General features: G+C 40.7%; 1 protein-coding gene across 5 annotated transcripts in view; it reads left to right on the top strand.

Moving 5' to 3' along the window:
• CCDC88A (coiled-coil domain containing 88A) overlaps positions 1-25,694 on the top strand; it is a 134,447-nt gene extending 108,753 nt beyond the window's left edge. The window contains exons 22-33 of one of the 5 annotated variants that reach the window (XM_075267464.1): positions 476-662; positions 1,326-1,471; positions 2,474-2,566; positions 2,716-2,930; positions 6,252-6,329; positions 9,311-9,511; positions 11,613-11,684; positions 15,040-15,120; positions 16,213-16,487; positions 17,089-17,524; positions 21,854-21,946; positions 24,462-25,694. In XM_075267464.1, coding sequence (XP_075123565.1) covers positions 476-662; positions 1,326-1,471; positions 2,474-2,566; positions 2,716-2,930; positions 6,252-6,329; positions 9,311-9,511; positions 11,613-11,684; positions 15,040-15,120; positions 16,213-16,487; positions 17,089-17,524; positions 21,854-21,918 — 1,849 coding nt within the window. In that variant the 3' untranslated portion in view covers positions 21,919-21,946; positions 24,462-25,694. Of the gene's footprint in view, positions 1-475; positions 663-1,325; positions 1,472-2,473; positions 2,567-2,715; positions 2,931-6,251; positions 6,330-9,310; positions 9,512-11,612; positions 11,685-15,039; positions 15,121-16,212; positions 16,488-17,088; positions 17,977-21,853; positions 21,947-24,461 lie in introns of those variants that run through there. The other 4 variants (XM_075267465.1, XM_075267461.1, XM_075267462.1 and 1 more) reach the window with 4 other exon arrangements.
• Positions 25,695-26,059: the final 365 nt, after the last annotated feature.

Genomic DNA, 26,059 nt, shown 5'->3' with positions numbered 1-26,059 from the left:
AGCTGATGGCTCTGTGCACTGTATAGCGGTCAGGTGCCGTTACTAAAGCTTGGCTCCATTTGACATCAGTTGGCACTGTGGCATCAGTCATGTGCCCTCCAGTTTACTGCAGTAGTAGTTGCAGGTAAACATGCACTTTAATGGGGTTACTACATGTGATTTGTATGGGGTACCTGCAGGACTTTTTCTTCCATTAGAAACGTAAACAACAGGACCGAAGAAAGCTTGTGTCTTATTTTTAACATTACGATGAATGGCAACAGATGTAGACTAAGGTGATCCATCTGCATCAGTTATTCTGTTGAAGTTTCAGTCCGTTGTTCTGATTCTTTGACAGGCCAGAATAGTGGAGTTCAATTATGTCAATATGAACATACCCTTAGAGAAGTAATGAATGTACAAATGGCCATGACTGGTCTTAAAGATCTGTACTAAATGTAGTAATAACTGTCTATTTCTTCCTTACCCCTTCAAGGCTTAATCACACCTACAGACAGCTATTACGTGAAAATGAAAGTCTTCAGAGTGACCATAAGAACCTGAAAACCTTATTAAACAATGGAAAACTGGAGCAGACCAGATTAGAAGCTGATTTCTCAAAACTGAAGGAGAAATATCAGAAGTCGGACATCACAGTCACAAATCTGACAAACCAGTGTGAGGTGAGCATTGGGTACACCACGTCTGTCACTCTCAACGTTCTGTCCATGTACCAAATGGGTCATCAACAAAGACGTGAGGAAAAAACAAAATTTTTGGTATGGTGAACTCTGTGAATACCTGTCATTGTTCCCATATACTTAATGGAAAATGCGTGGGCACTGGCAGCCAGACCAATGATGATCAGCTGATCGACGGGTCAAATTTTTTGACAACCCCTTTAATAACCAAATATTGTAAGTTGCCTCTATTATGCCTATAATCTGTATCTGTGGTGCCTAAGGCCTAAAAAGTGAAGGTTCAGGTCACTGAGATTTGGATTTACCAGGAAACTGGCAAACCTTTGTCATTTCAAGGCCCTTTGATCACTAAAAATCTTAACAGCTAGCCAACATTCCAAAATCCTCTGTATTGTCATTGCATTGCAATAATAATCTATGTGAGACAGAGAGACATTAAACATGTGCTTCAATAAAGAAAGAACGGGGGAAGGGGGGGTTCAATAACTTTTTGTAAAACTTTTTGAAAATCTTTACTAGGAGTGGCTCTTATATATCTCTATTCTTTAAAGAAATATTTCAAAATTTGCATTGTTTGATGTTTTTGAAAGATTGTATTGAAATGATTTTCATTGACTTTGGAATTTTTTATGTTTTTCTCTGCAGCTTTTACGTCAGGTGAAAGGAAACCTTGAAGAGGAGAACAGACATTTGATGGGCCAGAACCAAATATTAGCATTGCAAAACAAGACTTTGCTGGATCAGAATATGGAAAGCAAAGATTTTTATCAAGTGGAACAAAGGCAGTATATGTAGGTTGACACGTTGTTCACTTTACAGAGTCTTAAAGGTCATGTAAGCTCTGCCAGGAATACTGGAGAAGAATAGGCAAATAAAAAAAAAACCCTGCACCTCTAGTACCTATTGGAGGGTATCACCCTATAAGTCAGTGGCTTTCAAGAAGTCTTGTGACATGACTTAAGATATAAGACAAACCAGGAAAATCTCTTCTGGAAAGTAAAGGCCCCATTCTAAGATAGCTGTTTTGGGACCCCTGTCAGTGCAATGTAGGGTACTGGTTGGCTAGGAGAGAGGCCATTACTGTGGGTCAGGAGGGGTATTTGTGATACTCTGGGAAGCCATTCCATTGCTTTGCATCCAAAATTATTTGCCATGTAATTTTACTGGTCAAAGCTTCAGTTTGCTTCTAGGGAAGCAAACTGAAGCTTTGACCAGTGAAATTACATGGCTTCAGTTTGCTTCCCTAGTCTTAGATTCCAAATGCTGGGTGCCAGAAAGTTACCATATACACCAGCTTTACTTGATTGGGTCATTACCCCCAAAATCTTTAGTAATGTAGAAACCAAGTGACCTCATCGAGGGTAGTCAGGAAAATATAATGATAGTAATAAAGCCCCTAGGGTATCTTTACACAGAAGAATTTGAAGCCGATTTTGAGTTGGATTCTGCTTAAAAAATCAGCTGAAAATTCCACCCGACATCAACCTCCATTGATATCAATTAGAAGCAGATATTGATATTTTTTTTCCTCTAGTTGATTTTGTCATCATGCTCGATCCTCAGGCGGATTTTTACCAGAGAACTGCCAATGAATGAATGGGAGGCAGAAAATACAGTCTGACTGATGCAGAATTTGATTCAGAATTCTCAATTTTTGAGGATAATTTTCTAAAGTGAATAAATTCTGCTTCTGAATTCCTGAATTTTTCAGCCTCTATAAAATCTGCCTTGCGAATCTGCTTTTTTTGCAGCAATTTTATATATTATTATTAATATGTTATTTTATATTTTAGGGATAAAATTAATGAGCTAAGACGACAGAAAGAAAAACTGGAAGAAAAGATCATGGATCAGTACAAATTCTATGAGCCTTCTCCTCCAAGACGGTGAGTTACAATATCGTATAGGAGCACGGTACATGATGAGTTCGCCAATTTAACGGGTTATATAAGGCTTTACAGAGACCTTAGCTTATTTCACACTCATACACAGGAAATTAGTACCTTGTAAATAGCTCAGTTCTCTACCCCCAAAGGAGAGGTAATTGGATAACCTTAAAGATGAGGAAGCTAATCAAGTCTAAGAAGGATGTAAGCCGTGAACATCTGAGATCTCATACTCTCCCACCCTCTCGATCCGAGTCTGGGGAAGGATTCTTACAACTACCTCCACAGGATAGCCAGGACAGCTCCTCTGTAGGCTCCAATTCTCTCGAGGACGGGCACCCGCTTGGAGCCAAAAAGAGCAGCAGTGAGTACCGCGTTATATTCTTGTCGCAGTTGGTATTTTATATATACAAGAATGTCGAGAACAATATTCATGTAACACTTTAGATGTTTATCTCTTTTTACTGTACTGTCCGTCCAGAGTCCTCTGTATAAGCAGACTTATGTTTCACTGATTTGTTTGATATACTTTCACTGAATGTATCTTTGTGGTGAATTTTGACTTAACCGTAATTTGTTTTTAGTGGCCATCATCACCCACATGACCTCGACCTACTCTATGAATGTTCCTTTGCTAGGTTACACTATGGAAATATAGGAAATTTAGTATTGAAAATATGACATCAATAAAAATTTACAGTATTTTGTTGGAGAATATTTTTGTTTTTATAGGCAGAGTGATTGTATAGTAGTGCCAAGGAGTGTAGAGGAAAAGCAATAGCAACTGCACTTTAAAGAGGCATTCCCATAATGGTCCAATGATTGTGGTGATCCTATGGCCAACCACTGGGATCCCCGCAACCAAGACATTGCCATCAGGAATTTTGGGGCCCCTTCACTGGCCTATATTATACTTTCCTGTTTTATGCCCCCCACACAATATAATAATACTCCCCAATGTCCTCTTATTCCTGTTTAATGCTCCCAAGTGCCCCTCCACGCTGTATAATTCTCCCCAGTGCCCTCCCACAATATATAGCTCCACAGTAACCCCCTCACACAGTATAATGCTACACTGTGACCCCCACACAGTATAATGCTACACAGTGACCCTCACACAGTATAATGCTACACTGTGACCCCCACACAGTATAACACCTCGCAGTGGCCCCAACACATAGTATAATGCTACACAGTGACCCTCACACACACACAGTATAATGCTACACAGTGACCCCCACACAGTAGAACACCTCGCAGTGGCCCTCACACATAGCATAATGCTTCCCAAATGCCTCCCACACACAGTATCAATGTGTAATTGAGTGTTCACCGAAATGTGAGGCAATAATAGAGGGCAAGGTAAACCATCATAAGTACAAGGAAAGACAGTAATAAATAAAAACTATGGTTACCTAATGAATATGACACAGGGATTATAGATTTTATAGGACGTTTTTCTACCTTCACCCTGTTTACTAATATAATCCATGCAGAGACCACCAAAATGTCTAGAATTTCTACCTGCCCTTTCCTGCACGGTTTATTTCTATTGTCTGTGGTCATGTAAGGTTCACCTTTGTCCTCACCTCACTTGTGTCTGTGCACACCCTATTATTGCACAATATATTGGTGTCGTTATATTTCACAACTCCCTGACCAGGTCTACAGCTTGTGTAAGGAGATTTCTGGTGGGCTTCTTAGACGTCAAACCATGAAACTTTGTGGAGTACGTCATGTATGAAGAGACAGAATGAAAATTATACGTGATGCTCTTCCTTGGTTTCAGTGACATTTTAATGTTCTATTAAGAAAACTATTAGAAATGTGTAATTGAATAACATGGACAATAGTGGGGTTTACCATTTCTGCTTTTATTTAAATGCTACGAACACATTTGGGGTCTTTTTTTAAATTAATATGCATGTACTGTATTTTTGGCTAACAAAGTTATCACTTTGTTCGCGGGTTCACATCTGCGCCCGGTCTCCACTTTGTGGGTTTCTGTCTTCTGCCTGAGAAACTGGACAGGAGATGAAAACCTTGTAGTCAGTGTGCGCCCGTGAGTGTCTTCTGGTCTCCACGGCAAAACCGTTTTTTTTTTTTTTTTTTGTTTTTTTTTTTAACCGGACACAAAGTCCTGTATGTCCGACTTTGTGCCCGGTTAAAAAAAAACAAAAAAAAAACGGGTTCACCGCGGAGACCAGAATACGCTCATGGGTGGACACTTTGTAAACCTGCAAACCCATTCAAATGAATAGGTTTGAAAACTGACTGCCGGTTTCCGTCTCCTGTCCAGTTTCTCGGGCAGAAGACAGAAACCTGCAAAGCAGAGACCGGGCGCAGGTGTGAACCCGCCCATACTTGGATTTTATTAAACAACGTGATCTGTTTGCCTTCCACTTCTTCTGTGTATTACACTACATAGCAAGCTGCTCAATGCCATTCTCTGCTCATTCAATCAGACAGGTTCTCTGGGGCTCAGTGCTCAGTGTGCAGCTTCTGTATCTGCTGAAAGGCCATCTGAGCTTGGTTTTGATTGAATCATGGTTGATCAGCCTTGATATTATCATGACTGAGCGTAGCTGATCGATCAGGAGGGGTTAGAGACAGCCGCCTGAGAAGTCTGACCGGAGAAATTAACTGTGAATGGCATTCTGCATCTTGCTATGGATTGTGATAAATAAAAGCAATTTTGGAGACTTATATTACAAATAATTTTTAGCCAAAAATACACACATTTCAGTCTAAAAAATGAATCAAAATGTAATTTTTAACTCCCAAATTTTGTGCCGATTGTTTTTCTTTTTATAGTTTTACAGCAGTTAAGTCTTTGGTTTTTATTTTCAGAAAAACAGCTTTGACCCCTGTATAATATATTAGGAAATAAATTGGCACAGACTCCTATTTAGATTAATAATGGTACTCAAGGGTGGACATTCACGTTTAACCCAATCCATATAGACATATACATCACTATGAAGAGCTAGATGACACTTCTTGGTACACAACAAGCTCTTTGTGCTGTAGTTGTTTTAGGTCAGACCAAGTGTCCAGTTGTCTTTAGCTTTTAGGTGATCCAACTGTTTTAAGTAACCATCTCACTACATAGAAGTCAATGGAGATTACAGAATATGAGAAATAGGGGCAATATTTCTCTATGAAGCCAGAAAGGTTGCACCAGGTGCAATTTGGTGCAATTGACTTATTTTCTGAGTGCACTAGTTATATATTTCCTTCAGCCGACGAAGGGAAGTAAGTCAAGGCCCAATGGCTCTGTATATACTATACTGAAACATGAGGATATCGCTGTTATATTATTACTTCCATTTCAATGTCTGCATTCCGTTCTATGTACTTTAACTTCTTTTTTGTACTAGGGAAATCTCTGCAGATTGTAAGACATGGGGAAAAATGTTTTAAGTTCTGAAACATTTTTCTCGGCCGACTATTTGTGTGGTATTAGGTGTCTGTGTTACATGTCATACCCATCATACACTGGTGTTAGTCTCCGTGTCTAGTCGTGCATGTTTAGCTGAGCGTCAGACATGCTCATTTCTGTCTTTCGTTTCAGCATTTAACTTCTTCCATGTGTTCTTCTCCTTTTTCCCCCCTTTCATTTCTCTTTATTTCCCCGTTTCCTTGTTTTTTGATTTTTTTCTTTCTTCCCATGCTGTGACATAAGCACTGAAAAGACTGCCCTTTATGAGGAACAGACCGAAGGATAAGGACAAAATGAAGGCCCTCTACCGGCGCTCTGTGTGTAAGACATTAAAATGGTTCAGCTAGCTGTACTTGGCTTCCATCACTAATACTTCCAATAAGCTTATCCCGGACTGCGCTGTTTTTCCTAATACGCTAAATGCAAGTCCTGCTGCCAAATACTGAGCACTTAAAGGGGAAATCACCTGAATTTATATTCAGTGATAAAGAAGTAGGATTCTGGGATATAGTTTGTATCCAGCCAAAGTACCTTATTACTAGTATAAGCATAGTCAGTGGCCAGGCATACTGATGTCCAGAGTACGTGTCCTGGTATGAGCATATTACAATAGTAACTGTATACAACTTGGAAGTCAATAGAGACATAATTTGTAATGGACAAAACCATTTCCATACGTGAAAAAGTGATCTTACAGACAAGTCACGTACATAAAACTAGTACAATTATTAATAATGTATTGTCTAACTGAAGGGAACCTGTCACTTGGAAAATGCTATGCAGTCTGTAAGCTTGTTATAGAGCAGGAGGAGCTGAGCAGACTGATATATAATTGTGTGGGAAAAGATTCAGTATAACATTTAATTTATCTATTGAAATCTTTGCTCTTTCTATGTTAAGAAGTCTAGGAGGTGGAGCCATCAGTGATTGACAACTATCTCTGTATGCACAGTCATAGAGAGGAGGCGGAGCTATCAGTGATTGACAGCTATCTCTACATGCACAGTCATAGAGGAGGCGGAGCTATCAGTGATTGACAGCTATTTCTGCATGCACAGTTATAGAGAGGAAGCTGTCTCTCACGGATAGCGCCACCTCCAGGACTTCTTAGCATGGAAAGAGCAGCAATTGCAATTGAGAAATGACTGATCATAATGAACGTTTGCCTACAAAACTATATATCAATCTGCTCAGCTCTTCTTGCTCTATAACATGCTGCCTACAGATTTAACAGCAGTTTTTATATGACAGGATCCCTTTAAATACTATTCATAGATAGTTGTCTTTTAAAGGGGCTCTATCACTGGGAAAAGTCATTTTTATCTAATCACATGCTTGCATAGGCTTTAGAAAGGCTATTCCACACCTACATTTTGTATGTAGATTTCCTCAGTGGTGTCTGAATAAGTCTGTTTTTATTCATATGCTAATGAGCTTTCAGCCAGCACAGGAAGTTCCCAGCAGCACTCGTCTCTGCTATTATCTTCTATGTGTATGAAACAAACAGGAAGCTGAGTCATCATCAGCAGCAGCCTCCCATAGAAAACAATAGGGAAAGGTGTGCACGATCTATCGTGCACCAGTCTAATTAGCATATGAATAAAAATAGAGACATATATAAATATAATATAAATAATAAAAATGGACTTATTCAGAAACCACTGAGGCAATCTACATACTATAGGTAGGTGTGAAATAGACTTTCTAAAGGCTATGCAAAGGTGTGGTTAGTTAAAAATGACTTTTCCTAGTGATAGAGCCCCTTTAACGATTAGCTTGGCATGGATATATTAAGTCAAGTTTAAAGGAGTTGTTTCAGAATCACTACATATTTATTCACAAAATAGATGACAAACATCTGATCGCTCAGGAGATTAGATGTCCACCAGTTATTAGAACTAGGGTACCATGTCTCCTATTTGAGTGGAGAGACGGACAGATACACATGTAACTATGTCCTCTGCACGTCTGTTCAATGTTTGTGGTTCTGACAACGTTAGCCGAGTACAACATTTGGCTATGTTCGTCAGTTCTATTGAGTGGAATGTCAGCATACATTCTCGAACAACACTCCATTTAAAAAGGGGCCATGGGACCCCCATTGGTGGGAGCCCAATAATAAGACACAGGATAGGTGATAAGTAAAAATAAAATCCAACAGGTTCTTAGATGTGGTTTCGCATTCTACTTATATGAAATTACGCATGGTTACAAAATGGTGGCTGTGCGAGCAGAGGGTACATCAATATAGTGTGCACCTGTTTTACCTGGTTTATAATACAGTAACAAGGACAGAAAAATATGCCTTTATATGCAGATTTGATGTAAAATAGTGAATAATATTTGGCTAAAAAAAGGTTAAATTGGTTAAATCCATTACCTGCACACAGCTGAGGCATCCATTTTGTAAGTTGAACCAATGTCTAGCCTCCCAGTTGTAGTGATATCAGATCTGCCTTGGATACTTCAATTTTCATCGTACAGTGATGTCTTTCTTTCGTGCACAATGGTTCAGCCCACAAAATAACTTGCTCCTCAGGGGTGTAGGCGGCAGGTCCGTGCTAAATTCATACCGAACTGCTTAGTTCAAGTGGATGTTGTCAAATAAAGATGCACTTTATCCAGTGCCATCTTTAAGAACATAATTTGCAACACAGAACCTGCACTGGCCATGGACCCCTTACTCATTGCCAAAAACAACCCTTGTGCTTCCAAAGAGATCGCCAGTGCGTCGTTCTGATGCATTGGCCTCGATTTTGATAGCATAAGGCGCCTTTATATGAGTCACCTATACACAGTGGTGGTATCTAATGTGTGTGGGTTCAATCATTTGCTCCGCCCATGAGGAGCTCTGGCCTGTTCTCATAGTGATTTAGTTAGTTCTTTTGTATTTTATTGCCTAAGTAAGGATTCTGGCCAAAAAAATGACTGCCTCCACTGTGTGAAGGAAACTTTAACCACTTTGTGTTCTGCTTATTTCACCACATCATATCATTTTTGTCATTCTTAAGCAACATAACTTGTCGGCAAGCTATGCTGCTCATCATTGCTGCAGTAGCATGGCGAGGAGTACACAAGAGGCTTTACAAGTGCTGTACAAATGCCACATTTACTGGAAACATCCACTTACATTTCTCATCCTTCACAAAATGCATGTCATAACCAAACTGGCTTTTTGTGAACTTGTAGCTGTTTTGACCTGCGATACACCTTTAATGCTTGGATGGCTGTCATAACAAAGCTTTGCTAAAGATGGCATGTGCAGTATCACGCTGATTCATTTGCTTTCATTTGCATCCCAGCCATGAATGACCTGGTCCAGTCCATGGTCCTGGCAGGTGGACAGTGGACAGGTAGTGCTGAGAATCTGGAGGGTCCTGATGAAATTCCTACTAGCAAAAGGAGGAAAGATTTGGGAACCATGGCCTTCTCCACAACAGCGATCGACTTTTCGGCAGCCAACCAGTCCGGCATCCGAACCAAGCAGATACTTAAAAGTAAAGGTATAAGCAGTGACTTTTTCTTTTTTTTTTTTTTTTTTTTTTTTTGGGGGGGGGGGGTATATTTCTGTTAATAGTCAGCAAAATTGGATTAGGAGAATATGCAGACCTATGTCATTTTCTTAGTAGATGTACCCACTTTGGCTTAAATGGTAAGGTATGCCATGTAGGCCACCCGATACCACAGCATATTATTAGTGGATCAGTCGCCCCCAATGGGGGGAATTTATTGACCCATCTATGTCAGTTTAATTGTGGTGCATCTTTGCGTCGGCCCTTTCTTGCACCAAAGATGGGTCACATTGTTTTCCATTGCCTGCCACTTTTTTGAAATTCTATATCAGCTCTTGACCCGAGTCTCTTGGTAATTCAGGCACGCCTGACAACAAGACTTGCATCGGAAACACTAGTCTTAATAAATTTTCACCAGTAGTAACCTACCGCATTCACTGAACGCAACACAAATATCCAGTGACGGGGGTTCTGCCTAAATGCAGAAGAAGCCCCTGGACCTTGGTGAATGAGGAATCCCAATAGTATTTTCTGCCATATAATAGGACACATATATAATAAATGGCCCATGTCTCCCTGTCTATACCAGGCCATAACAATAATACAATAGTCACCTCTGTGTAACTCATAGTACAAGAGCAGCAATGCCACAGTATTAGGAATCCCATAGGGAATGCATTACGTTGGCATGTGCATTCTGCTTTATTTTGCTTTTTTATAACTAGCATCTTGCAAGACAATCCTTTTAAGCATGTTTTTGTTTCTTAAGGCGGTGCAGTGCTGAGCAATTTTTTAGGTATGTGTTGAAAAAATTCTGCAAAAGTAAGAAAGCTCTCAAAAATAGAAGAGTTAAATAAAATAAAGTTAATGAAGAAAAGATAAATGTAAATCCCATTAATATTTGGTGTGATCTTTGCCCCTTGTGCGTGGAGTCTGGAAGTGATCATATTGCCCCCACAGAGATCTCATCTAAACATCATCCAGTCTGTCTCTGATGACCTGAAGACACAGAAGGATTGGAACAAGCAACATCTACAGAAGATTTGTGCTTAGTTCTCAGCGGGAAGAACCTCCCTGCCCAGTTCTGCCAAAAACTGTCTGCAAGTACCGAGAAGAGCTAATGGAAGGCAAAGGTCACACCAAATATTGATGGCAATTACATTTTTCTTCATTTTGTTAATTGACACAAATAAACTATTAACCCTTCTATTTCTGAAAGCATTCTTACTACACAGCATTTTTCCATATCTGCCTGAAACTTTTGCACAGTACTGTTTGGTTTGAAGTCTCTTTAACATTGCTGGTTCTCATCAGAAGGATTTTAATTTTTGGGAGGCCGGATGTCCCAATGAAAGCAGAATGGATGACCAGATAACAGGGTCTTTATAGAGTTTTCCTTCAATATACATTTGTCCTACTGTCTCTAGGTAAATTGGTGTATTAGAAAATTACTAAATTTGCAATCAAGATATACTTTGTACAATAAAAATCTGTACAATTTTCCAATATACTGTCTATATCATCCCCAACTTCAGTGTAGACAATCTGTATATGTAGTCATTTTATAGGAACCTTAATACTTCCAGTAGGTAAATATCCATACTGGTCACATGATGGGCACACGGGTACACGGAGCATTACATTACAGATCCCAAGCCGTGCACCAGTGTGTCCATCACGTATGCAGGACAGCTGTGTGTCCAGTTAGTGAACAAGGTGAAGGTTCCTACCTATAGACAGCAAGCAGAGGTCTTGAATAGAGTGAGAAATTGATCATGTATACTGAGAAATGGTGCAAAATTTTATATTACAGAGTGTGTTACCTTTATTTGTAGAGTTGGAATACTCCTTTAAGTGAACCTTGTGGTGCGATCCAGGTCTGGCCAGGTCTAGAGAATGGTCCTGTAAAGGGTTAACCTCAGGCAATATAGTGTAGTATCTGCCAAAGAATATTCTCTACATCAATACTGGCTCCATATACAGTATGAAACGGTTGTAGGTTCCGTGAAAATTTTCGGCAGTTGTCACTTGGGTTTTAGCGTCCTTGTTTACTACTTGCCTAACCTTGTTCTCCCTTGGTTTTGTTTTGTAGATGGCGCATCCTACGAGGATGTGAGTGGTCATGGCGTCCATGATGATTCTTACATGACAACTGCAGCTCTAGGTGATTGCCCGTCTTGTGAACTTTTCTGCATGATGACTTATACTAATAGGACCTAATGTTAATCTCTTATCCTTTGCTATTTCTATTGGTTAAGCCGCTGGCATCTTATTTTGTCAGTATACATGCATGTTAGATAAAGGGTTAAATCAATATTTGCTAAGTGGGACCCTATCACATTGCACTTAGTTGCTTTATGATGCAGAGAGAACACACTGCAAGGCTTGTTCACTTAAAGGGAGTCTGTCAGCAGAACAGAGCATAGTAACCCAGCCCTGCAGATAGATAGGTTAGTGACACCAGAACCAGCATATCACCCCAGCCCTGCAGATAGATAGGTTAGTGTCACCATAATCCAGCATATCACCCCAGCCCTGCAGATAGATAGGTTAGTGTCACTAGAACCAGCATATCACCCCAGCCCTGCAGATAGATAGGTTAGTGTCACCAGAACCAGCATATCACCCCAGCCCTGCAGCTAGATAGGTTATTGTCACCAGAACTAGCATATCACCCCAGCCCTGCAGATAGATAGGTTAGTGTCACCAGAACCAGCATATCATGCCAGCCCTGCAGATAGATAGGTTACTGTCCCCAGAACCAGCATATCAACCCAGCTCTGCAGATATATAGGTTAGTGTCACCAGAACCAGCATATAACCCCAGCCCTGCAGATAGATAGGTTAGTGTCACCAGAACCAGCATATCACCCCAGCCCTGCAGATAGATAGGTTAGTGTTACCAGAACCAGCATATCACCCCAGCCCTGCAGATAGATAGGTTAGTGTCACCAGACCCAGCATATCATCCCAGTCCTGCAGATAGATAGGTTAGTGTCACTAGAACCAGCATATCACCCCAGCCCTGCAGATAGATAGGTCAGTGTCACCAGAACCAGCATATCATGCCAGCCCTGCAGATAGATAGGTTAGTGTCACCAGAACCAGCATATCATGCCAGCCCTGCAGATAGATAGGTTAGTGTCACCAGAACCAGCATATCACCCCAGCCCTGCAGATAGATAGGTTAGTGTCACTAGAACCAGCATATCACCCCAGCCCTGCAGATAGATAGGTTAGTGTCACCAGAACCAGTATTCCACCCCAGCCCTGCAGATAGATAGGTTGGTGTCGCCAGAACCAGCATATCAACCCAGCTCGGCAGATAGATAGGTTAGTGTCACCAGAACCAGCATATCACCCCAGTCCTGCAGATAGATAGGTTAGTGTCACCAGAACCAGCATATCACCCCAGCCCTGCAGATAGATAGGTTAGTGTCACCAGAACCAGCATATCATGCCAGCCCTGCAGATAGATAGGTTAGTGTCACTGTCACCAGAACCAGCATATCACCCCAGCCCTGCAGATAGATAGATTAGTGTCACCAGAACCAGCATATCATGCCAGCCCTGCAGATAGATAGGTTAGTGTCACCAGAACCAGCATATCACCCCAGCCCTGCAGATAGATAGGTTAGTGTCACTAGAACCAGCATATCACCCCAGCCCTGCAGATAGATAGGTTAGTGTCACCAGAACCAGTATTTCACCCCAGCCCTGCAGATAGATAGGTTGGTGTCACCAGAACCAGCATATCAACCCAGCTCGGCAGATAGATAGGTTAGTGTCACCAGAACCAGCATATCACCCCAGTCCTGCAGATAGATAGGTTAGTGTCACCAGAACCAGCATATCATGCCAGCCCTGCAGATAGATAGGTTAGTGTCACTGTCACCAGAACCAGCATATCACCCCAGCCCTGCAGATAGATAGATTAGTGTCACCAGAACCAGCATATCATGCCAGCCCTGCAGATAGATAGGTTAGTGTCACCAGAACCAGCATATCACCCCAGCCCTGCAGATAGATAGGTTAGTGTCACTAGAACCAGCATATCACCCCAGCCCTGCAGATAGATAGGTTGGTGTCACCAGAACCAGCATATCAACCCAGCTCGGCAGATAGATAGGTTAGTGTCACCAGAACCAGCATATCACCCCAGTCCTGCAGATAGATAGGTTAGTGTCACCAGAACCAGCATATCTCCCCAGCCCTGCAGATAGATAGGTTAGTGTCACTAGAACCAGCATATCACCCCAGCCCTGCAGATAGATAGGTTAGTGTCACCAGAACCAGTATTTCACCCCAGCCCTGCAGATAGATAGGTTAGTGTAACCAGAACCAGCATATCACCCCAGCCCTGCAGATAGATAGGTTAGTGTCACTAGAACCCAGCTTAGTAACTCAGCCTCACAGGTTAATATCATCTGAATCAAACAGTGATTTCAATTTGTGCATCGCTGACTCCACTGCCGAGATATTGCCAAATGAGCTCTTTGGAGCAATGAGGGTGCTGCCATTGCTCCAAAGGGGTAAACAGTAGCACGCTCATTGCTCCAAAGAGTTACTTGCATATTGACAAAAGTCATTTCCAGGCTTCGGAGGCAGCAATTCACAAGGGGAAAACACTGTTTGACCTATCTATCTGCGGGTCTGGATTTTGGTGACGGATTCCCTTTAAACTCATATGAGGATGGGGCATCTAGAAGGATGGAGTTAAAGAAGCTATTAGTGGGTATTGTGAACCCATTGTGTAACCCACTGTGGGCATCTTAAGTATCATTACTGTTCATACCTTAAGCGCTATGTAAAGAAAGAACTTTTCAGCCTTGATCTAAAATGTTGTATCTAGAATACTTATATACTGCACCTTCCGAAGTTCATGAGGACCTGTCACCTCATCTGACACCTCTGTTTTAGTCAATGCTTGTGTTCCCCATCAAATAATAATGCTAGAACCTTTGTTATTCCTTCTGGAAATATATGAACAACTTGAGAACTGGGCAGGGGTGTGCGCCTAAATAATAGGACTTGACATTGACTGGATTGTGTCATTGTACAGGGAATCACATTATTGACAATGGGAATGGTAACACTCGGTGTCCATTTGTTCATACAAATCCAGTAGGAATAACAGAGGGGTGACATAACACAGCAATTTAAGAAAAGGTGTTCCTGTTTTGTCATTTTTTGGGTAACGTAAGTCTTCTCTGAACCAGACACGTCAGGAGAGCTGACAGATCCTCTAAGCGAGATATAAAATGGTTTGTTTTAGAATGTCTTTGTGTTTTGTGTCTAATTGTTATTTTTTTCTGCATTGTCCCTTCTGTCTTCATTCTCTAGTAATACATTAAACCCATCCCTTCTTCCTCCCGTCTTCCCCTCTCCAGGGCTTTGTGTCTTTGCTGTGCTGGCGGCGGGCATGCTGAGCCTTGTCATATAGTGCATGTCTCCATGCTGAGATTGTATGTCATCTGCTAAATGTTTGTTACCCAACATTGTCTCAATCTCTCACCTAGCTCCCAGGCCAGCCAGTCTTGATAGTGGCAGAACATCCTATAGTAATAGTAATAATAATGCTTCACTTCATGAGGTGACAGGTATGCGCTGCTGATTTTATTTTGTTTCTTACTAATTTGATGTCTGAGACATTTCTTAAAGGTGACGTCCATTGTTGCAACCATTTTTATTGCTCCAATGCATACAAAATGAAACCTGAACCAAATCTGCAAATATTCCTATGCAGACCTGTGTTTCCTTGGTACCAGACTACATACTGTCTGATCCTGCAGTTATCCTCCTTCCTTAAGGCTTAAAGGGGTTATCCACTTTCTATGATTGAGGCCTATCCCAGGTGTCGGACCCCCGCAGATCACCGGGTCCGAGACTCACTTGCTGTACAAATTGTATCGGCGAGGTAGGTACGGCAGTGCTGCCCCATAGACTTCAATGCCTCGTTATCAGTGACCGGCGGAGGTCCCAAGTGTCGGACCCCCCAAATCTAATAGTGATGGCCTATCCCAGGTGTCGGACCCTTGCAGATCACCGGGTCCGAGGCTCACTTGCTGGTCAAATTGTACTGGCGAGGTAGGTACGGCAATGCTGCCCCATAGACTTCAATGCCTCGTTATCAGTGACCTGCAGGGGTCCCAAGTGTCGGACCCCCCAGATCTGATAGTGATGGCCTATCCTTACGAGCGAAACCAGATAATCCCTTTAATCATTTATATTTAGTGGGTTAGCAAGAGGCAGGGGTATGATGGCTGGAAATATGACTATATCATCAGACTACAGATACTTTGTTGTTTGTTATCATGGAAACATATAGGTATGTACTGTATATGAGCTGTAGACACAAAAGTTGGAAAAATGGTTGCAAAGGTGGATCCATTAATATTTGTGCCACACTTATTATATACAAGGACACATTACATACTACTATATAAGTTTATTATATTCTCCTTGAACATGCTTTGCTTTTTCAGGTAAATTGTTGTCATTGCTTCTGGAGCTAAAGTGAATGTTTCCAATGACAACGTTCTAATATAAGTTAATATAGTTGGTAAAGTCCTGTTGATGGACCCTCACTTTTAGTATTGTGTTCACATGGTGCTTTTATTAAGCTGTCAATGAAATAATGCACTGATGTTACGAAAGCCTGATGGTAATGTCCGCTTGTTTCTCCACCGTAGGTCCAGTGACCGGTCAGAATAGATCACAAAGTCACAGCAGTGGGGACTTCAACCAGCAGCATGACAATGAAATATGGTCCAACAATAGTAGCCCAGTTCAGTATTATGGTAGTCGCTTGAAAAAGTCTGCTATGTCCAGCCCCATGCTTAGACTCAAATCCTGCGATGGAATGGAAAGTTTAGCCCAGTCTAAGAAGAGGCTCGGATCTCCAGGAAGTGAGATGGTATCACTCAAGCAGTTTTTAGAAGAAAGCAACAAGTTGACAGTGAGCCAGGTGAGTATCCATCATGTATGTTATGTCTTAAAGATGCAGGTCCCACCTCAGTGCCTGCATCTCAATAACTTCCATCTTGGTGGTCATAGAAGTAGCTGCATATTCCGATCTCAACCATGTTTGACTCAGATGGGAATACCCTGTTATGTTTCCAAACGTGTCCATGTCAAAACCAATAGTTTCCCCATTCTGTAATAAAAGAATTTGTAAATTACTGGAGATGAGTCTGAGACTTGTCATTAGATCCCTGATAGAACCTCGCTCACAGATTCTGTTCCAGTGAAAATGTCTGACACCAAGAAGGAACCCAATAGACCCCATTTTACGTCATTTGGGTTAGCTGGGAAGATTAACCCTTCACACATGATATCATCATTTAGCAACCACAATGGACAGAATAGAGAAATCAGAAATGACAACACAGATGTAAAGCCTAAAATCAAAGTTAGGAGGTCTCAGTTCATGGTCATTATATTTGTGTTTCTGATACAACCCTCTGTGAATATATACTGTATATATGGGATTGCATGGCTGCACAGCTTTCCATGGACCAACTCCCTTGGACTTTTCCAATTAACGCATAATGTTTTTCCTTTTATAGATTCGGTCCGGGAGCCAAGAAGATCTATTGGATGAAGTTATAAAAAGCTTATCTAGCTCTTCTGAATTAGCAGGATTACAATCCCCATCTCAGATGTCTCCTGTCCTAATGTTGGCCGACAGAAAGACTGCAAAACCGGAACAGATTGTACAGCCCGGCTCTCACAAAGCTGAGGAACATACAAGATTTCTATTCCCTACAGTTTCGAACGCACAGTCTTCAGATGGAGATTCTGCTATAGGTCAAGGGACTGTGTGCCAACAGCAGACAAAAGATAGCAAGCAATACGCCACCTTACCTCGTGCTAGCAGTGTCATTTCTACTGCTGAGGGTACCACTCGAAGGACAAGTATTCATGATTTTTTATCCAAAGACAATAGGTCACCTGTATCAGTTGATCCATCACCTACCCGCGAAGATGCCCCATCGTTATTGAGTGAGTACCGTGCAGTCCAGCAGTGTCCTACTATTCCCAGTCATCGACCCTCTCCAGGTCTAGTTGGCGATGATCCTCGCTGTGGCTCTGGGTGCGATGTAGTTCACTATAGTAAGAATATTGATAACTCAGTTAGTATGTGTTACACCGCACCATGCATGCCTTTCCCATACCTTTCCCTGAACCCCAATTTGGTAAGTAGCATTAGCGGTCCACCAAGTGACAGAACGATTGTATACTCATCCGAAAGACCAGATTGCTGCAAGACCAATAGCCACAATGTAAATGGTGCTGTGAACAGATGTGATCAATCCTCCCAGTGTTTAGAGAGTCAGGACGCTGAGACGTCTTCACTTGTTTCTGAAGATAATCAAAGTATTTGGTATGAGTATGGCTGCGTGTGAAGAAGACCTATACGTCAGTAGACATAAGTGGTATATAAAGGCCATGACTGCATGTTATTGGCGTATGTGTATGACAGATATAGTGATACTCAACTTACTATCAGATCTAATAACATAGGGCACAGTGCTAACACCAGGGATCTGGACTCTACCTCAGCTTTGTCATTTTATCAGGTTTATTGCAATGTGAAATAAATTAATTTTAAGATTTTGGATAACAAAAATGGTATTTATTGTTAGATATGGTATATACTTCACCTTACATTGCATATGTAATGTTCAAAATATGCAACAATAATGACACAGGCGTTCTCTTGCTGTGTTGGGGCTTACCCAAAAGTAACCACAATGAAAATAGCCTAAACCTTGGTGGACGCGGATCCACCCATTCACTAAAGTAGAGCACTCTATTTCCCATTATCCCACTGAAGGGAATGGAAATGGGGGTACATATGTGTCCACCAGGGGTTCAGCTGCTTTCACATCGGGGGGTAAAACGCACCCTTTTCTAAGGGTCATGGGGCTGTCAATGGTCAGACACCCACCAACCAGCAATTTATCCTCTATCCTATGAATAGAGGATAAATATTTTTTGCGGCATAACCCTTTTAACAGGTGGGAAAAAGTGTGACTACGATGACATGTTGAGTACCGCTGATCTGTCTGTCCCCTTGTATGCTATATAAGTAAATGCATGTTAGGACTGCTGCATGCCACAATCCCCTATAGAAAATGGAATCATGTAGGAAAGTATACAATTTTCACATGCTTCAGCCCATGTAATATCACAATTCAATGCTGTTATGGCAGCATTATATAAACTTCACAAACTTGGGTTACCACATTAGTGACCGCCAAAAAGATACTTGGAAATGTTCTGTAATTCTCATAAGTTATATCAAATGCAAAGGTTTTGTTTTTCCCAAGTCTGATACTAGCTCAGAATGGGAGGCAAAAATTCGGAGAATCATACACAATTCACTGGTCCCCCAACGCTCTCATTTTGATGGTACCTAGTCCCACATTGGTATCTACTTCCTGCTACAGTAATGACGTCTCGGCACAGGGACATATCACTGTAGTGGTCACATGTTGACTTATGGGTGGCAGTAGACCGATTTCTTCCTTCTGGAGGAGAGCTAATTTACTTGTTTTTCCCCAGTGACAGAGTCTGCTTTCCTATAAGGTAACATCCCAGTATGTCTTGTGTTTGGAAGTCCAAGATGGAAATGTCAAGTTCTATAACCATTTTCTCACACACAGAGTGGTTGTTGCCTCTCATGTACAAAGTAGTTTTCTATACATTTTACCCTACTACACCTCATACAGTGATCATAAGAAGTCTGGATTTGTCCTGTCTAATATGTCGTCTATGACTTGTCCCTGTACTTCTGCATGAAAGAGGAGTCCATTGTAACATCCCCATAGCTGATATGTGACAAATGCATGACATTGTAAGAACATATAACAGAGGAGATTGCATGAAGTTCCTGTCCACAATATCTGTATACTGCATACTGTTTTCTTACTTCTTAATATGGCATTGATAACAAAAGGGCTGTATTACATTGCCATCAATGCATATGACTGGTTGCTGCTGTTAACATTATTCATACCATGATTTTTGATCTATTACTTAGAGTTTCCATTACAATGTATATGTGTGTATGTTTTCTATGATGGTCTTGCAAAAGCATAATTAACATTGCTACGTTTGAGGCTGTAAGGTAATGCTGGGACTTGCAGTTCAAGAGGCAGAGACTCATAACTTTAAGCAAGCAGTCCTTAGATTGTCTTGCTGGCTATCCATAAAAGCAGCCATCACCTAGATCTATCCCTTCATTGCCATGTTGCTTTACTGCATGTAGTGTCCTGCTGCTTCATCATGAAATGGCACCATTCTCCAAAATCCATTCCGCAAAATCTGTAAAATAAATGGCTAAAATTCACTGCGTATAAAACATCTCCTGTTTATTGAACATGATACTGCAATTTGGCGGTTGCAGTTTTAACTAGTTATTTTAAGTTACCCCCTAACCACAGGATAGGAGATGATGTGCTGATCTATAGGAGTCAGAATGCTGGACCCCCACCGATCACAAGAATAGGAGTCCTGATCCTCTGTATGAGTGGAGCAACAGGTTGAACATATGTAGTTCCCTCAAGGTGTTCTCTATGGCATTGCCGAGTGTTGTACTAGACTATCTTTGGCAGTCCCATAGTGGTGAATGGAGTAGCCGACGTGTGACCAATTACTCCATACATCTGGGGGCACAAGGACAAGAAAGCCCTGTTCTTGTGATTGGTGGGGGTCCCAGTGATTGGAACCCCACCGATCAGCAAGGTATCACCTATCCTGAACACCCCTCTCATTAACAAGTAGCTTACTCTAGGAACAGAGCCTGGCCTTAAAATAGGGCCATGTTGGACATCCTGTCCTCCATAAAAAGCTAATAAGCTGTGCAAATTGTGATTCTGAAAACCTGCCTAATTGTTTAGACAGTGAATGTTTTTGAACATATATATGTATATATATATATATATATATATATATATATATATATATATATATTCCAATATAATGTTCCATAAGAGCCCATTAAAGTCTATGGGTCCGTGAAGATCACAGACATCACTTGATGCCATTTCACGGGTCCATTGTATTTGACAGTGCAAATCATGAAATCAGTACTATCATGAAAAACATCTAAACCATAGACAGAAAACACTGCCGCACATCCTAAACTCGGACTGATGCAGTATCTGATAAATTAATACTGAACCAGTTCTGTAAACTTACATATATATTGTATCTCCATATCAATGCTTCTCTTTAATAATCAAAAAAATATCAGAATCAGATCTTACTCCCAATGTAATGTATCTATATCAGAAATACTGAGCTCTGATTGATGTAAAGAGTTATAAAAATTGCTATTAAGAAATTAATCAGCACAGAAATGTGAGTCTGTTTAGGTAAAAATAGTATTTCCTGCATGGACCAGCTGTTCGGGCCTCCATCCGATCCCTGTGCTATACAGTGCCTGTAGATGGAAATTGATAGCTCTGTACACTGTGTAGTGCAGTTACTGCAGTTCAGCTCTCATTGACTTTAATGGGAGCGAAGCTTCAATAATGGTGCTTATACAGTGTATGGAGGTGGAGGCAGATAGCTCTGTACACTGTGTAGCACACATGCTGCAGCTCAGCTCTTATTGATGTCATTGGGAGCGAAGCTACAATTATGGCGCTACACAGTGTATGGGGGTGGAGGCAGATAGCTCTGTACACTGTGTAGCACAGTTACTGCAGCTCAGCTCTTATTGATGTCATTGGGAGCGAAGCTACAATTATGGCGCTACACAGTGTATGGGGGTGGAGACAGATAGCTCTGTACACTGTGTAGCACACTTACTGCAGCTCAGCTCTTATTGATGTCAATGGGAGCTGAGATACATTAATGGCGTTCAGCCACTATGTAGTGTACAGAGTTATCTGCCTCTACCTCCAAGTTCTGTACAGTACGGGGATCAGATGCAGCCTAGAACAACTGATCCGTGCAGGGAGCCGCTGTGAGCCCCCCTCCGATCAATTATTATAGACAATTCTAAGGATAAGCCTAAAAAAAATCCCAGAAAAAACCTGCAATAGACAAGAGTGTTTTATTTGGCGAGTGAGAGCAGCTACAAGGAGCACATCCTACAGAAGGACTATCCATAAATATATCCCCTGATGTAAACATTAAATATATTTCCCCATTATATTAGGAAACTTGGAGATAACTATGGTTGAACTACAAGTCACAGCATGCCCTGCCAGCCACAGTAAAGCACCAATGATATATGGCAGGCTGAAGGTCATCTTTTACTGCAAGCTTCTGTGCTTTAATAGACATCCATATACTAAACTTACCTTTCTCCTACAGATGTGGAGGCAGCACCAGAAATCAGACTTTCAAAAAGCAGGTCTAGGGAGCAACAAATCCCTTAATTTAGTGACCCAAGTGATATCCCAAGTGGTGAGTTCCTTCCCCACATTGTAAATGAGGCCCTTAGCACCTCATTTACAGATGTCTTCCAACGACCATGAGCCATGGCGATTGCTTTACCTTTCATCATCTGCTTGCTTTGCATGCTGTTTTATACCTCCCTGTATTACAAATCTGAATTTCCACTGAAATATTTCTGAAGGTTATGACTGAGGTTGTCACTTTCTGAAAATGCAAAGAGACTTACTATTGGAAGATGTTTTATTGCCTGGAAAACCTCCAGTTTGTCGTTTTAGTTACATTTGTTTTCTGGACAGTTTAGGGATCTAATATATCTCTAATCTTCTATAAGACTTCATGGAGATAACCGAGAGATTGGAATCCCATATTTTTTGCTAAACAGAAATTGATCCCATTGGAATGTAAAATAAGTCGTTTCCAGCTCCCCTTCCTTGTTCTATTTCTGTTTTGGCAACCAATATGAAAGGGACTTGATATGAGAATAACAAAATGGTTCTCACCGTGTAATATCTTGTGATATACTAAGCATCAGAATCTAGAACCCTACCACGGACCTGAATGAAGATGTCAAAGTCAGTATAAGATGACTTGTCTTTCTGACTTTGTGAGTAGTATCAAAACCCTTCATTTCAGTGGCACGAAGATCACATAAGCTTCAGCAAGTCCCACCTAAAATAAAATTGGCTTCGATATTGCCATTATTCTTATTTTTAAAAATACCCAAAGGATGGGTCTCCCAGAAATAATGGGGTCTCAACCGATATTGAATGTTAAAATGTGTTTTGTTCCAAAATCTAAAAAATATTAGTCCTAAAGTGAAAGTCCCAGTTTCTACTACCAAATTTGGTCTAGTACGCGTATGATATTACTAGAATATTTGGTCTAGTACGCGTATGATATTACTAGAATATTTGGTCTAGTACGCGTATGATATTACTAGAATATTTGGTCTAGTACGCGTATGATATTAATAGAATATTTGGTCTAGTACCTACATGATATTACTAGAATATTTGGTCTAGTACGCGTATGATATTACTAGAATATTTGGTCTAGTACGCACATGATATTACTAGAATATTTGGTCTGCTGCAAACATGATATTACTAGAATATTTGGTCTAGTACCGACATGATATTACTAGAATATTTGGTCTAGCACACTCATGATATTACTAGAATATTTGGTCTAGTACCGACATGATATTACTAGAATATTTGGTCTAGTACCTACATGATATTACTAGAATATTTGGTCTAGTACCTACATGATATTACTAGAATATTTGGTCTAGTACGCACATGATATTACTAGAATATTTGGTCTAGCACGCTCATGATATTACTAGAATATTTGGTCTAGTACCTACATGATATTACTAGAATATTTGGTCTAGTACGCTCATGATATTACTAGAATATTTGGTCTAGTACCTACATGATATTACTAGAATATTTGGTCTAGTACCTACATGATATTACTAGAATATTTGGTCTAGTACCTACATGATATTACTAGAATATTTGGTCTAGTACGCACATGATATTACTAGAATATTTGGTCTAGCACGCTCATGATATTACTAGAATATTTGGTCTAGTACCTACATGATATTACTAGAATATTTGGTCTAGTACGCTCATGATATTACTAGAATATTTGGTCTAGTACCTACATGATATTACTAGAATATTTGGTCTAGTACGCTCATGATATTACTAGAATATTTGGTCTAGTACGCACATGATATTACTAGAATATTTGGTCTAGCACGCTCATGATATTACTAGAATATTTGGTCTAGTACCTACATGATATTACTAGAATATTTGGTCTAGTACGCACATGATATTACTAGAATATTTGGTCTAGTATGCACATGATATTACTAGAATATTTGGTCTGGCACACACGATATTACTAGAATATTTGGTCTAGTATACACATGCTATTACTAGAATATTTGGTCTGGTACCTACATGATATTACTAGAATATTTGGTCTAGTACACACAGATATTCTAGAATATTTGGTCTAGTACCTACATGATATTACTAGAATATTTGGTCTGGCACACACATGATATTACTAGAATATTTGGTCTAATACGCACATGATATTACTAGAATATTTGGTCTGGCACACAGATATTGTTCTAGAATATTTGCTCTAGTACACATGTAGGTATTATGTTCTACGGTAAACTTATCGTGAAATGACACTTTATCACCTTCAGGTGGAGCTCAGTATTGAGTCCTTAATATTCATCTCAGATCCTTCAACCACTGATGGTCTGCTCTCTATACAGTGAGTAGGGAGAAGGCTGTCAATCAGTGACATTGTAATCCAGGAGCTCATTATTATATTGGGCTCCAGCTGTAGAGCCACCAATGGTGACAATTTCCCTTTAAGCTTGTGTCTTATTGCTGTCCTGTCTTCTGTTTCCTAAGATGTCTCCTATCTGTATCAGCGCTTTACTCTTCTTATTTTTCTCTCTTTTCTCTATGCTTTTAACTATACACAGAGCGAAAAGTGTCCTTCAGTTTGTCATTGCGAAGTTTTCATTTCTGAAGTAACAAGACCATCCATCATGGAGATTCTATATTCAGAGAACTTAGTTGCAAGCGTTCAGCAGTAGAGCTGGAGATGACTGACACATCCCTTCCTTGAATCAAGGAGTTTTGTTGGAGTGAAATGAGAAACAAAATCCCATAAACCCACATTTCCTAGAGGAGTAATAAGAAATTTTCTGCACTTTGCACTGTGGTAACACTCTACTGTCCTGCTCAGGATGGAGCTGCAAGCACTCATGGGAGTAAACTGTACTTGTGAATGAGCCCCAATGTCTTCTGCGCCTTGAGTCACGCTAACTCACAAACATTGCACCATTTCCTGACGGAACAATATGAAGCTTTTTTTTCTTGCAAAATCCAAACTTCCTGACTTCATCACTGCCTCATGTGATTCCCATTTATTGCATGGCAATGCATCTTCTGAGCATCTTACCATGTGGTTGTTGCGCCCAATACACAAGATTGCGGACCACCCCCAGAGGTGCACCCACGCTTTGAGATACTCTGCACTTTTTTGTTTTTTTTCAAGCTGTAACCGACCCACCTATATTTGGGTGCTATGCTAATAATATTGTGGAACCTTTTTTAATTCCGACCCCTATACATGAGGGCTTGCCATACGGTGCCATGGTTTTGGCGCACATTGCCTGGTTAGTATGATTATAAAGCGCTTTAAATACTGCGTCACGAGATAGTATTGTGTTTTTATTCTTGTAGTTCAATGGACTTAGCTGGTGGACGATGTTACTGCACTGAAAACTGAGGATGATCAAATGGATTATGATGTATGTTTGTCCGACAACCCCAGTTCTGAGTCACATAATCAGCCGATAGTGAATCGTCTTGGAAAATATCAACTTTGGGGTCTTTTTTTTTTAAATATATATATATATATATATTGGCAATGCCACATTTTAATCTGGTGACTTTTAGCTGTAAGGGGCTTAGCATTAGTGGGGCCCTTGGCAGCGAAGGGGTTAAAGGTAAGCGTGATTGTAATTTTGGATACGTGTGGACATTTCAGTACATTTTTTTTTCTTCAGTGGCAACAAAGACCCCCCCCCCCCCATATCCCTTTTCCTAATTTAAGCAATTGTCTTACTATAATTATTTTCACCTGTATTTAACTATTATTATTCTTTTATGCAACTTAACGACGTTTAACACACATGGGATGTTTCCGTTTTCTCGTTCTGTGTTATTAAACCATTTTCTTATAGATTTTGTTTGGATGTCATTTTGTTGAATTTTGACTGTTTTATGCTGTTTTGTGTTTCATAACAGAATAGTCACTTGTAAGGATTAGTTCACACGTCCGGATTTTGACGTGGGAAGCCGCATCAGAATCCAGACCAAAATGCGCCTGCCATGGCTAGCCGCAGCTGTCCCGGTTTCCGACTGTTGCAGCTTCCCACTTTGGATTAGGCCCAAATGAATGGGCCTAGTCCGAAAGGATTGTCTTGACGCAGACGCCGCGGCGGTTTCCGCCATGGAATCAGTGTCCAGATAGGGGCAGGTCTCTTGTTTTTTCCGAAAGCGGCTAAGGAAA

This window comes from Leptodactylus fuscus, chromosome 3 (genome assembly GCF_031893055.1).
Source record: "Leptodactylus fuscus isolate aLepFus1 chromosome 3, aLepFus1.hap2, whole genome shotgun sequence".
Taxonomy (NCBI): domain Eukaryota; kingdom Metazoa; phylum Chordata; class Amphibia; order Anura; family Leptodactylidae; genus Leptodactylus; species Leptodactylus fuscus.
Note: the sequence above shows the minus strand (reverse complement) of the source record. Positions and strands in the feature narration are given on the sequence as shown.